We start from the raw sequence: 15,382 nt of genomic DNA, 5'->3' as shown, positions 1-15,382 counted from the left end.
TGACATTGCGAATATCATCTTTTTGCCATTTAATTCTGATTTAACTAGCCATGTATCTAATCTGGGTTCGGCATGAGTAAATGAATGAGACATACTGCGAGAATTTGCGCACTCACGGATACGGAGCCTCAGAAATAAAAGATCCGCTCACGGATTAAGAAGCCACTCCCAATATATTAAGATACATCAGTGATTTCAAAAGAATGAAAAGCATTTCTCCACCTTGTTTTGATTTAAGGAAATCTAGGCAAAGAATGACATCGATCAGTCTTTCTAAAATACCAGTTCAGTATGTGTGTCCATAAATTAATAGCCATCGCTACGGTCACTCTGTCCTTTTGTGCCTCCATCCAGTCAGAGAATCAGCTAGAAGAGCATGCCACAAAGACAATCCTCTCTCTTCCCATCGTCACAGAAGCCATTCAAACGCACTCTGTTGTCAGACTTCCACAGCGAATAGAACTCTGCCAGGTCTCCAAAATTCCAGTCAACCAGAACTCGAGGCATGTGACGATGTTGTTTCTCTCGTGTTCCACAGGTGGCAAAGCTAGTACTTTTTTAACTTCAATTAAATAAATAGCTTTTAAAAAACGGTATATTTCTTAGTTAATATACTGTATATTTGCTCTGTAGTTATATATATACAAAATCATCTACTTGAATTGATTCATGAAATCAAAAAGCAGTGTAGTTAAATATTAGAATCAAATACAGTATCTGTTGGATAATGAATTGTAACAACAAGGTACTAAATGGGGAGTTTTTTCGTATTGAGTCGGCCATGGTACTGTAGATGTAGCTGTTTTCTGGTAAGCTAGGCAAAGATCTTAGCAATGAACTCACGGAACCTCTTGGCGTACTGCTCAGGGTGAACGGTGGAGATTTCTGCTCCAGACTAGGAATAACAAAAACACAACATGCCAAATACAGATATTGATAAACCAACAACTTTAACTTTTCAGATAGAAAACATCTTGAAAAACAATTGGAAAATGTGGGTATTTCCTACCCCCTAAAAGGTTCTAAAGTACAGTTCAGAATTTATACTCACAACTCTATTGCAGGCATGCACACATCCGTGTGTCACTCACCCCGTGTTTGACGGTCTTGGCAGCATGAGCGGCTTTCTTCTTGGTGTCATAGTGAGTCAGGACGTCAATCAGACCCATGAAGTACACCTCCCTCTGGGGTGCACCTACAGCAGCAAGACAAGGCTATCACACAGTGGATAGACGATCATCACTCCCCTACTGACTGTGAGGTATACATGGAGCTACTGTATTGTATACGGCGTAATACAGTATGAGACAAATCCTAACAATTTGGATGCACATGATACATTTTCACACAAATCTCTCATTGACACATTGATGCAGTATCAAGTAAGTCATGGGTATCTCAGGTTCGGATTGTGCCCACAAGTTCATTATTCCTCATCATCACTGTGTCTAAAGGTTAATCAACAAGAGTCTATGCGTTCTATGGAAAATAATGAACGACGTGGAAGGAGCTGCATAGAGCCACAAGTTAGCCAGCAGCATACCACCCTGCATCCTACTGCTGGCTTGCTTCTGAAGCTAAGCAGGGTTAGTCCTGGTCAGTCCCTGGATGGGAGACTAGCTGCTGCTGGAAGTGGTGTTGGAGGGCCAGTAGGAGGCCTTCTTTCCTCTGGTCTAAAAAATATCCCAATGCCCCAGGGATATACACTGCCCTGTGTAGGGTGCTGTCTTTCGGATGGGACGTTAAACAGGTGTCCTGACTCTCTGAGGTTATTAAAGATCCCATGGCACTTATTGTAAGAGTAGGGGTGTTAACCCAGCATCCTGGCTAAATTCCCAAGCTGTCCTTCATACCATCATGGTCACCTAATCATCCCCAGCTTACAATTGGTTCATTCCTCCTCTCCTCTGTAACTATTCCCCAGGTCGTTGCTGTAAATGAGAACGTGTTCTCAGTCAACTTACCTGGTAAAATAAAAAAGTTGATTATACCATGGCTATAATTTAACACATTTGCCAGGCAATTCCTACAATGCGGTGGCATTTGGAACCTCAACTTTAGGAAAATATATATTTTACCTTTTTGTTTTGTATTCTATCAGAAAAATTACGTTTGACTTTCAGAAAAACATATTGGTCAAGCTCAGGCACTTAACGGTGAACACTTGAACAGGGTTTTAACTTCTCTATCAAACATATTTTGTCTATAATTTAGCCTAACAGGGTGGACATTTATGAGTGGGACATACAGACTAACAACATGAAACATGGAAAAATAGATACAACTAAGTGTTTCTAGTTATCTAGCTTTGCACCATAGTTTTCCCACCAAAGAAATGATGACACTTCTTGAATGTGGTGCCATTGTAGGAAGGGGTCGTTTTCTTAAATGGAGAATTACAACAAACTAACAGGGTGGAAAGTGATATCAGAGAGATACAGAAAATCTTACATGAAATAATCATGAAAAACTATTGATGAAAGAGATTACTAGGACTATAAAATAATGAAGAAAGATTTGAAACATTTTATTATTTTATGGCTTATATTTCTTGTGGAAGTTGATAAATAACATCTGGAGACATGGCAAAAATACCTACATTCACTGACAAAAAGTGTTTAAAATGCAGAAAATTCCCTTTCAGGATCCATATTTTGGTGTTAAGGTAAAGGACACCTGATCTTATATTTAAAGCCTTTTGGAATCCAAATTTTATACTAAATAAGAACTGATATTTCCTGGGGCCAGAAAAGGAACCGCATATTAGGAATGACCCTGCCGCTAGAAATGTGAAGTAGCTAGCAAGTTTACTAGATAGCGACAGTAGTTAGTAACCAAACACACAGGCTTGCTAGTTTAGCTAACCGAACCATCACTCCTAGTTTGCTATTATTAAAATCTAATTCAACAAGGCCAATAATGTTTTCAATTTGACTTTTGCTTTCAAAAGCACCTCAAACATAGAACATAAGAATGAACTACAGTCACTGAATTCTACCGTGCAAATATACTGTGTGTTATTTAAGTGATAATGCCCGAGAAGCCAGTGTTTGGAGGATATATTGGCACAGGTTTTGTTAGGCCCGAGACAAAGTCGGCAATATATCCTCCAAACACCGGCTTCGAGGGCATTATCACTTTTATACAACGGATTACCAACATATTCAAATAATGATTGACATATTTTCATTAAAAACGTTATTTTGATGAATTTATTCATACTATTTCATCCTTCCACAAGATATAGTCCCAACGCAAATCTAGGGTTGCTACCCAAGCCGGCTGGTCGTTTGTTCTATCAGTTCGGTTTTCAGATACATTTAGATACATCCATAAGAATGAGCTAATGAGGTGTGATTTCACCTGGCATAGAACATGTGCTCTCTCATCAGGACACTGTTATTCAGAGGAGCTAGCCAACAACACAGTTAACACAATCACTTCAAACTGAAGCAGGAAAGACTGCAAACTTTGTTTCTTTTTACCTTTTTTCAATTGACATTTCTTTGTATACATCCATAAAAATGATGCCAGCCGATTCATGATTTCAACTGGCTGAGAAACGGTGCCTGCCTGTCTGTATCTTCCCGACACGTTCATTACTATGGACACGTTCATTACTATGGGACGGCTGGAGATCGAATTTGAATACTGAAACAATGTTGCAAATGTCAGAGAGACAGACATCAAGGTTTATACAAATGTACGCTGTTGAAAACTAAATGTTAGTCTAAAAGAAATGTGAGAATGTCTAGATGTGTTTTATAGTGATGATCAAGTTTAGAAATTGTCTGGCTGGGCTGATGAGACAATGGATTGCGCAGTCAGATAGAACAGAATAAATAGGCATTTAACGTCATAGATGTAGCCGGTGGTAACTCATGGAATAGACACCGGCTAGAATGAGGTTAACCAATCAGCATTAGAACCACCATTTGTATAAAAGGAAATAATGCCCTTCAAGCCAATCAGAAACAAGTATTCAACAATGCCATGGTTTATATCAATGTATCCAACAGTTAGATCATCAATGACCATACAAAACATCCAAGACATCGAAAAAGAAACCATTCCTCTTTGAATCATTGTTCTGATCAGCTACAAAATTCACTTGTTGGGGCTCAGAACTAAATAGAACACTAGAACGTAAATTGTCATCCTAGCAATATGCCTAAAAATCTGCCATCTTGGTCAGGAAAACTTTAATTCTAGAAGTTAATTATAGGATCTCTATGGGGACTCACCCACAGCACTCTGAATGGCGTAGACGTCTACATAAGGGTCAAACTCCCCGGGCCCCAGGGGTTTAAAGGAGTTCATGTAGCCAGCGATGCCCTCAGGGGAGGTGGCATAGGAGCCCACAGCAGGAGCAGGAGTCAGGCTGTTCTCCTCCTCCTCCTCGTCCTCCGCATCATAATCATCATTCGACTCCTCCTCCATCTCCTCCTCCTCCGCCCGGCCCACATCGTGGATCCCCAGCAGCAGGCTGTAGTCCATGATCCTCAGATGCACCAGGAACTGGAAAGAGAAAGGGAGACAGACACACACACACAGAAGAAGAGACAAACATAGTACAGTTAGCCACTTACAACAGCATAGTCACATTTGTCTGTTCATCTTTCCTCCCTCTCAACCCACACTGGGGCATCCCTCTCAGCCAGTCACTCTGCAATGATGCATATTGTACTGCTGTGCAACTGATGCTGTGCCATGTCTCGGACACTCACCTCCACGTCTCTGTTGAGCTTGTCCATGATCCTCTCCTTCTCCTCCTCACTCACATAAACCTTCTGCATGTTATTCCTGAAGTCCACATCTTTGTACGTGGGCAACTCTTTCTCCTGAAAACACAATGAGAAAGAGGCGAGAGGGAGCAAGTCAATAAGATAACCAATTTGGATCTACATGTTGATCAATTTCAAGATATCCCACAACTCACTTTTGAAAATAAATCCATTTGGAGATTTTGCTATGATCTTACCTTTTCCTTTAAACTCGCTTCACGGGACACCAGAGACCCCTGATAAAAGAACACATTCTGTTTACAAACCTGCCTGTTACCAATTCTCCTGCCGAGGGCGCTGTAGGACTATTTTCCAGCTTGTGTTACTTGTTTATGTCTGGCTGACACCGCAGAGACTGGCTCTCTGCAATTATTAGTGGCTATTTACTTGTTTCCTATTTACACTCTATTTGATACTTGTTACTGTGTTATAACCTTCACCATCTACTAGTCGATTACAGTCGTTGTTGTGCCTTACTTTGTAATAGCCTACTATATCTATCATCATATACAGTTATTAACTATGGTTGCTATTGCTCATCACTGCAATGTATTATCATATACAGTCCTTCATATTGAGCTATTCCAGTTCTATGCCATTACAGTGTTGAAGCTCATTCATACCCATGTGTTACTCTGCTATAGTCATTGTAGCCTATATGTTTATATTCATTATTCCTTTCCCTGTACCTTTCAGAACCAACCCCATGTACCTATGTTCTAGTGTGTGTAAATTAAGTTTCCCTGTGTGTGTGTGTGTGTAACTTTGTGAGGCTGCCTTATTCTCTAACCAGGGGCGGAGAGCCGGGTTGCTTTCTTTCACTGCCAGTAATTACATCTATGGTGGAACTGAGCAAAACTACTGTGGACAGAATGGGTAACGACACCAGTATACCATCTAGTGGTCCGTCTGTGTGAGAGCATAATCTCAATATAACCACATTATTGTAAGTAGACTAACTTTATCCTGAGCCCAAACCAGTAATATACCTCATATCCACAACATGGAACATCATAGAACAGTGATGAGTGACCTGAATATATGGGCTAAATGTTGTTACATAATTCAAATTTAAAAAAATGTGGTTGCACTCAAAATATCCTAAACATGATGTATTGAAAAAGTGTATAGGACTTTCTTTATGACTACTGCTGATGCAAAAAGGTATTTTATAAAATAATGTGATTGATACCTTAAGGTCGTACTTCCTGTGAACGTTGAGCCTGTGGCTGAACATGTTCCTCATAACGATGAGGTAGGTGTCCTCACTCTCCACAGTCAACCGGTACATGGCCAGAAACTGAGGCAGCAGTGTGCTGCCGTGACACGTCACTATGTGCTGGCAGAGAGGGAGAACCAGGGACGATGTGGGTGAGGTGAGCTTAATAAAGTATGCCGTTATTTTATTTAAGTGTGATGCTGCATCTGTATATGAGATTGCTTCTCAACTACAGTACAGGACGTGCAGAGCATTGTTCCAGCCCAGCACTAAAACACATGATATCCCTCTCGTGGTGTGGGGGCTGTGCTTTGGCAAAGTGGGTGGGATTATATCCTGCCTGTTTGGCCCTGTACGGGGGTATCGTCGGACGGGGCCACAGTGTCTCCCGACCCCTCCTGTCTCAGCCTCCAGTATTTATGCTGCAGTGGTTTGTGTGTTGGGGGGCTAGGGTCCGTCTGTTATATCCGGTGTCCTGTGTGTGTATGAATAAATAAATATTCTCTCACTCACTCACCTCACTCAACTCACTCACCTCACTCAACTCACTCAACTCACTCAACTCACTCAACTCACTCAACTCACTCAACTCACTCTCCTGGATGACTCCTTGCTGTCCCCAGTCCACCTGGCCGTGCTGCTGCTCCAGTTTCAACTGTTCTGCCTGCAGCTATGGAACCCTGACCTGTTCACCGGACGTGCTACCTGTCCCAGACCTGCTGTTTTCAACTCTCTAGAGACAGCAGGAGCGGTAGAGATACTCTGAATGATCGGATGAAAATGAATGAAAAGCCAACTGACATTTACTCCTGAGGTGCTGACCTGTTGCACCCTCGACAACCACTGTGATTATTATTATTATTTGACCCTGCTGGTCATCTATGAACATTTGAACATCTTGGCCATGTTCTGTTATAATCTCCACCCGGCACAGCCAGAGGAGGACTGGCCACCCCTCATAGCCTGGTTCCTCTCTAGGTTTCTTCCTCGGTTTTGGCCTTTCTAGGGAGTTTTTCCTAGCCACAGTGCTTCTACACCTGCATTGCTTGCTGTTTGGGGTTTTAGGCTGGGTTTCTGTACAGCACTTTTGAGATATCAGCTGATGTAAGAAGGGCTTTATAAATAAATTTGATTATTGAAATAATCACTAATTGAATCAGCTGCATAGCATGCTAGCAGACACCCATAGAATTCCAGTCATCCAACTTTCTTCATACTGGACACAAAGACATAAAAATGGTATCCACGAGTTCATCTGACCGGGGGAGTAGATAAAGGGCCTCATTGCTGAAATCCCGAAGTATCACTTTAATGCTGAGTTGGAACAAAAGCTTAAAACACCCATCTCCAGAGTCTCCAGGACCAGCTTGCACTCTCACTGTTGCACAGTTGTGTACTAAAGGGAATAGGTTGCCAGATGGGAATGGGTGCCAGTGTTGTTACCTGGTGATATTCAGACAGGATGTTGTGCATGTCCTCCACTTCCTCACTGGAGATCTGTTTGAGTTTCAGGGTGCGATCATATGATGTCAGCAGCAGCCCCACTCCGTGACCATCCCCGTCCTTCACTGGAGGGCTGCGTGCCAGAGAAGCCTGGGTATCAGAGGGGATATGAAGTTAAGAGAAGTGCAATGTTATGGAAAACATTTTACATCTCTGTACATAAAAGGGGATGGTTAACCACAAAATCTAACAGATGTTTTCATGACTGAAACGTAAATTAATGTGGAGTTCATGTTTTTCTAACACAACATCAAAACAGATGGTAGATGCATCTCTTAGAAGAAAATTGGGGTATGACTGATTAAACGGGCATCGGACCAGTAAAATTCCATCACCTTTGAATGGCAACTCTCCCCCAAATCATACATGAGTCCCTATTAATGTCACATAACCTGTGACAATGAAAAGACACCACTATGTGAAAACATGCAGTGAACACACAGACCTTACCTACCAACCAATCTATGCAAATATTATGCCAACCTCATGCAAATTTAAAACTGCCCCATTCAAACCTACCCCCTTTCTAGTAGGCCATCAAAGCCACAGAGCTTATAAAGACTCACCATGTTTGCCTGTGTGTGGGTATTCATACCTGATAATCCAGATCCTCGATTCCAAAGCGCTCTCGGAGATTGCGGAACACCTGTGGACAATACTCTTTGAACTTGAAATGTCCTGGAAGATTCTCTCTGTAGAGAAACAAATAATAGAGATCAAAAGTGTAACTATTGATGTTTATTACAGCTTTATATTATTTTTCTGGATTACCGATCATACAAGTAGAACGAATGGGGATGCCTCTTCTACTCATTCTAATTCTATGGGTTTTATAAGGTTAGGCCTATATGAATTCAACATTCACAAACATTAGGACTATAATTCTACATCTTGTAGACAAAGATGAGAAACACCAGAACCAGACTTCAACTTAATGACCTGATGCACTACACCTATTAACCACGAGGACATGGATATCATTTGGCCTCTATTCTGCATGTTGTTTTGCATCTCCCTCTCTCTTTCCCTCTCCTCTCCCTACTTGAGGCAGGAATTTCACACATCATTGTTCAGAAACGGGACAACACGCTTCTAATCATTCTCCCAAGTGCTTTCAGCTGTGTACTACAACTTAGGGAGGAAAGCAGAGAAGAGAACAAACTGTAAATACAAGGATCGGAATGTACAACTGAGCTCAATAACTGATTAATATTGTGAATAGTGTATTGAAGAATAATCTGAGGACAAGCTCAAATCAATTATATTGTTGCAACCACCACCGTGCAATAACCATTTTGGATGAGTAAGTTTTGCAGTCCAAGGGCTACTGTAAAAATAGCATTGCAATAATAACTGGATTAATAATAGAGGACGGCATTTCTGAGAACATCTGATTGATATTACGATATCTGAACCACTGTGCCTATCATTCCAAAATTATTTCAAAGGACTTTCTCATTCTTGTGCAAATGAAAAAGAATCCAAACAAAGTAAAGTGGGAGCAATCCTCCACCAGGGCCTGAATTCCTGACCAGATTAAAGGATTGGAAAAATCTACCAAATCTCATTGAGGTTTATAAAGTTTACGGTCTCTGCCTAGGAAACATGCAGGACCCCACTGTACAATAACAACACAAAATGAGACATCAGAGCAGCCAATCTCTGGCCTTTGACAAATACAAGAATACACTTTTTTAAATTAGACTCATCTCTGTCACTTCTGTGTGCGTCTCACACACCATCTCTCTCTCTGTGTCCGATTCCTTTCACATTCCTTTCAGTGGACATGTCATCGTGAGTCTAATTGCGCTGTCTACTTAGCCATTGAGCGTCATGGTGTTTGTGTGAGCTGAGCTGCACCGAGAGATTAAACAATCCCTGCTATGGTCCACACACAGGACATTTCTTTCTCTTTTAGAATAGTATGAGCACTTTACTGTAAATCTTCCTTCTTACAAAACCTGCAAGGCTCCAAAGCTCTCAACAATGCTTTAGGTAGCAGTGTTTCCCAAAAACTCTCCCTCTCACATCTCTGCACAGAATGCAGCTTCATAGGTAGTGCTCGCCTTTGAAATTCAGATAAACATAGACAAACCTATCTTCTAATATGCAATTATTGCTAGAACTGAAAATTGGTTTGTGGCAAAGATCAGGGCCGGTTCCAGGCATAAGCAACATGAACGTTCTCTTAGGTCCACGTTGCGGCCAAGGGCCCTCGACCAAATTTTTTAAAACATGTTTTTTTTAGGAACTCAGTCGGGGTCTCAACTTACTAAGAATAGTAGAATAAACCGTGTGCAATTCCAAAATTTGGTTGTGCATCAGCAGTTTTTCTCTTGTTATGTCAGTCACTGACTGCCACTCAATTAGCCATGTCACCAAACAATGTTTAGACTGGTAGTTTTCTACATATGTAGTAAATTAGCTTTAAAACATGCAAAAATGTATCTCCACACCATGGCAAAATTGGTATATTTGCAGGAAATTAGCAGTAACTGCAATTGTATGCTCTCTGCTCCTTGGCAAAATGAGTGGAATTGCATGAAATGTGTTAGAAAATTGCAATGTTTTCTCTCTGCCCCATGGCAAAATGTGTATAATTGGGTAAAAACTTGACTTAAAAAAGGTCCAATGCAGCTGTTTTTTTTAAATCTCACTATCAAATCATTTCAGGGTAATAATTAAGTACCTTACAGGGATTTTTTTACCATTTTAATTTAAAACATTGACAAAAATAGCTTCTTAGTAAAAGCTATTGAGAGCATCCTGATTGTTGCATCACTGCCTGGTATGGCAACTGCTCGGCCTCTGACCCGCAAGGCTCTACAGAGGGTAGTGCGTACAGCTCAGTACATCACCAGAGCCAAGCTTCCTGCCATCCAGGACCTCTATACCAGGCGGTGTCAGGGGAAGGACCTAAAAATTGTCAAAACTCCAGCCACCCTAATCATAGACTGTTCTCTCTGCAAACGCACGGCAAGCGGTACGAGAGCGCCAAGTCTGGGTCCGAGAGGCTTCTTATTAACAGCTTCTACCCCCAAGCCATAAGACTCCTGAACATCTAATCAAATGGCTACACATACTTTACCACCACAGACAGCTGCTGGCACTAAGACCGCACTCAGTCAGCTGTATAAGGAAATAAGCAAACAGGAAACCACTCACCCAGAGGCGGCGCTCCTAGTGGCCGGAGACTTTATGCAGGGAAACTTAAATCAGTTCTACCAAATTCTTATCAACATGTTAAATGTGCAACCAGAAGGAAAAACATTCTAGATCACCTGTACTCCACACATAGAGACGCGTACAAAGCTCTCCCTCACCCTCCATTTGGTAAATCCGACCACAATTCTATCCTCCTGATTCCTGCTCACAAGCAAAAATTAAAGCAGGAAGCACCAGTGACTCGGTCTATAAAAAAGTGGTCAGAGGAAGCAGATGCTAAACTACAGGACTGTTTTGCTATCACAGACTGGAACATGTTCCGGGATTCTTCCGATGGCATTGAGGAGTACACAACATCAGTCACTGGCTTCATCAATAAGTGCATCGAGGACATCGTCCCCACAGTGACTTTACGTACATACCCCAACCAGAAGCCATGGATTACAGGCAACATTCACACTGAGCTAAAGGGTAGAGCTGCCGCTTTCAAGGTGCGGGACTCTAACCCGGAAGCAGACAAAGAATCCTGCTATGCCCTGCGACGAACCATCAAACAGGCAAAGCGTCAATACAGGGCTACGATTGAATCATACTACACCGGCTCCAACGCTCGTCTTATGTGGCAGGGCTTGCAAACTATTACAGACTACAAAGGAAAGCACAGCCGCGAGCTGCCCAGTGACACGAGCCTACCAGACGACCTAAATCACTTCTATGCTCGCTTCGAGGCAAGCAACACTGAGGCATGCATGAGAGCATCAGCTGTTCCAGATGACTGTGTGATCACGCTCTCCGTAGCCAACGTGAGTAAGACCTTAAAACAGGTCAACATACACAAGGCCGCGGGGCCAGACGGATTACCAGGACGTGTGCTCCGGGCATGTGCTGACCAAATGGCAGGTGTCTTCACTGACATTTTCAACATGTCCCTGATTGAGTCTGTAATACCAACATGTTTCAAGCAGACCACCATAGTCCCTGTGCCCAAGAACACAAAGGCAACCTGCCTAAATGACTACAGACCCATAGCACTCACGTCCGTAGCCATGAAGTGCTTTGAAAGGCTGCTCATGGCTCACATCAACACCATTATCCCAGAAACCCTAGACCCACTCCAATTTGCATACCGCCCAAACAGATCCACAGATGATGCAATCTCTATTGCACTCAACACTGCCCTTTCCCACCTGGACAAAAGGAACACTTATGTGAGAATGCTATTCATTGACTACAGCTCAGCGTTCAACACCATAGTGCCCTCAAAGCTCATCACTAAGCTAAGGATCCTGGGACTAAACACCTCCGTCCGCAACTGGATCCTGGACTTCCTGACGGTCCGCCCCCAGGTGGTGAGGGTAGGTAGCAACACATCTGCCACGCTTATCCTCAACACTGGAGCTCCACAGGGGTGCGTGCTCAGTCCCCTCCTGTACTCCCTGTTCACCCACGACTGCATGGCCAGGCACGACTCCAACAACATCATTAAGTTTGCAGACGACACAACAGTGGTAGGCCTGATCACCGACAACGGCGAGACAGCCTATAGGGAGGAGGTCAGAGACCTGGCCGGGTGGTGCCAAAATAACAACCTATCCCTCAACGTAACTAAGACTAAGGAGATGATTGTGGACTACAGGAAAAGGAGGACCGAGCACGCCCCCATTCTCATCGACGGGGCTGTAGTGGAGCAGGTTGAGAGCTTCAAGTCCCAAGCTTCAAGTCCCTTGGTGTCCACATCAACAACAAACTAGAATGGTCCAAACACACCAACACAGTCATGAAGAGGTCACGACAAATCCTATTCCCCCCCAGGAAACTAAAAAGATTTGGCATGGTTCCTGAGATTCTCAAAAGGTTCTACAGTTGCAACATCGAGAGCATCCTGACTGGTCGCATCACTGCCTGGTACGGCAATTGCTCGGCCTCTGACCGCAAGGCACTACAGAGGCTAGTGCGTACGGCCCAGTACATCACTGGGGCTAAGCTGCCTGCCATCCAGGACCTCTACACCAGGCGGTGTCATTGTCAAAGACCCCAGCCACCCCAGTCATAGACTGTTCTCTCTACTACTGCATGGCAAGCGGTACCGGAGTGCCAAGTCTAGGACAAAAAGGCTTCTCAACAGTTTTTACCCCCAAGCCATAAGACTCCTGAACAGGTAATCAAATGGCTACCCGGACTATTTGCATTGTGTGTCCCCCCAACCCCTCTTTTTACGCTGCTGCTACTCTCTATTTATCATATATGCATAGTCACTTTAACTATACATTCATGTACATACTACCTCAATTGGGCCTACCAACCAGTGCTCCCGCACATTGGCTAACCGGGCTATCTGCATTGTGTCCCGCCACCCGCCAACCCCTCTGTTACGCTACTGCTACTCTCTGTTCATCATATATGCATAGTCACTTTAACCATATCTACATGTACATACTACCTCAATCAGCCTGACTAACCGGTGTCTGTATGTAGCCTCGCTACTTTTATAGCCTCGCTACTGTATATAGCCTGTCTTTTTTACTGTTATTTTACTTACCTATTTTTCACCTAACACCTTTTTTGCACTATTGGTTAGAGCCTGTAAGTAAGCATTTCACTGTAAGGTCTACACCTGTTGTATTCGGCACACGTGACAAATAAACTTTGATTTGATTTGATTCTACCTACATGTACATATTACCTCAATTACCTCGACCCCGGTGCCCCTGCATATTGACTCTGTAACGGTGCCCCCTGTATATAGCCCCCTGTTATTTACTGCTGCTCTTTAATTATTTGTTATTCTCATCTCTTACTTTTTGGGGGTATTTTCTTAAAACGGCATTGTTGGTTTAGGGCTTGTAAGTAAGCATTTCACTGTAAGGTCTACACCTGTTGTATTTGGCACATGTGACAAATACAATTTGATTTGATTTGAATTTCTCAAGCAAGAATTTTCCTAGGACTGTCTGGGAGTGGTCTGGGTGGGAAGGGGAAAACTGAAAATGAGCTATTATTGTCAGAGGTTTGGAACTCTTATTGGTCTATTAACTAATTTACAGCATGGTGCTGTCATAATGGAAGACCAATAATCCATCCCACCAAAACAGGCTGAAATTTCAGCTGGTCTTTTCAAACAGCTGTTACACTAATAGGCCATTATCATCATGTTCTCAGTTTCACAGTATTATTCCAACCTCAGTGTGTAAAATAACATTTTTGATTGCACTAGGCCTTTAAAACAACACCATTTACTCTACGCCCCATGGAAAAATGTGTACAATTCAAGGAAATTAACTTTAAAACTAAAAGGGCCACCAAATCTTGCTTAGGGCCCCCAAAAGGCTAGAGCCGGCCCTGGCAGAGATTGTGTGACAAATTTGGAACAATTGAGTCAAGAAGGGGATTTATAATCAGATGACATTATTAACTCTCCACTTGAGCAAGGATCAATATATCTATTTTTACGGAGTTGTATGTAGTCTAGTAAGGTAGCCTACTTGTTGAAGAGATGGTTGTTGACTTTGATCTTGGTATTGGCTTTGAAGTCATCAGGAAGCAGCATGACGGGGACAGGCACCTGGACCAGGTCATTAATCTGCAGATAGTGGATACGTTACACTGTTAGAACACACACAATAATAATAATAATAATAACAACAACATCAACAAAAACTTTGATTTAATCGACGTACCGAGTGATTGACTCCCCACATAAGGACGCTTAGAACAGGGTCACTGGCTCGGAACACCTCCACTTTCTGCTGTACAAAATGTTTCTTCTTTGTCTTCGTTTTGGGAGCCAGGATACTCAAAGGACTCGAAGAGGCACCCGGAGAAGCCATTGCGCGCTTAAAGTACAGTAAACAATAGTCTGAGTTGGTTGCAATGAAGAGCAGAGGACAAAAAAAATTCGTTATTAATTTTGTTTACATGAATTCACCTTTGGTTTGATGTTGTTATTCGGTCCCAAGTTTGTGACGCTGGCACGACAAACTCCTTCAATGACTCCCTGGTTTAATTATTTATTTTGGCCTTCTTTAAGTGACTCTGTTACCCTAATAGTCGCCGAAAAACAAACTCGGATCACATTAAAGACACTCGCCATCATCTTGCATCACCTACCCAGTGTCCAGTTGACAGGTGCGCAACGATTTCAGCGCTCGCGCACTCCGCCCACAAATGCAGCAACATCAAATCTAATTTTATTCATCACATGCCTCGTAAACAACAGGTGTGGACTAACAGGGAAAAGTTTGTTTTACGGGAACTTCCCAAACATGCAGAGAGAAGTAAACTAGAGAAAGTAAAACAAGCAATAATACATGTAATAATAGATACACCATGAGTAACAATAACTTGGATAGCTGTACAGAGTTGATGTGTCAAAACAAGTTATTGCAAAAAGGCTCACTACAGATAGTCCGATAGCTATTTGGTTAACTATTTAACTATTTAGCAGTCTTATTGCTTGGGGGTTGAAGCTGTTCAGGGTCCTGTTGGTTCCATACTTGGTGCAGTCTATGACTTGGGCGCTGGAGTTTTTTATTTATTTTATTTAGGGCCCTCCTCTGACACCACCTGGCATAGATGTCCTGGATGGCAGGGAGCTCCTTCCCAGTGATGCCAAGCAGTTGCCATACCAAGCGGTGATGCAGCCAGTCATGGTACAGCTGTATAACTTTTGTTTTTTTAATTTATCCTTTATTTAATTGTTTTACTTTCTTTT

The 15,382-nt window shown here is 42.5% G+C and overlaps 1 protein-coding gene across 2 annotated transcripts; it reads right to left on the bottom strand.

Annotated features, from left to right (window-relative positions):
- Positions 1-814: 814 nt before the first annotated feature.
- On the bottom strand, positions 815-14,498 carry LOC120025562 (phosphatidylinositol 5-phosphate 4-kinase type-2 gamma-like). Of its 2 annotated transcripts, XM_038970123.1 has the most exons (10): positions 14,349-14,498; positions 14,154-14,251; positions 8,102-8,198; positions 7,447-7,596; positions 5,977-6,123; positions 4,982-5,020; positions 4,728-4,841; positions 4,245-4,518; positions 1,092-1,195; positions 815-895 (listed from the first exon to the last, which is right to left on the bottom strand). In XM_038970123.1, exons 1-10 carry the CDS (start codon positions 14,496-14,498, stop codon positions 815-817), a joined length of 1,254 nt encoding a protein of 417 aa, XP_038826051.1. The 2 variants fall into 2 exon arrangements, with proteins under 2 accessions (XP_038826051.1, XP_038826056.1); XM_038970128.1 differs by lacking the exon at positions 7,447-7,596.
- Between the last annotated feature and the right edge of the window lie 884 nt (positions 14,499-15,382).

Source organism: Salvelinus namaycush, chromosome 2 (genome assembly GCF_016432855.1).
Source record: "Salvelinus namaycush isolate Seneca chromosome 2, SaNama_1.0, whole genome shotgun sequence".
Lineage (NCBI taxonomy): Eukaryota > Metazoa > Chordata > Actinopteri > Salmoniformes > Salmonidae > Salvelinus > Salvelinus namaycush.
Note: the sequence above shows the minus strand (reverse complement) of the source record. Positions and strands in the feature narration are given on the sequence as shown.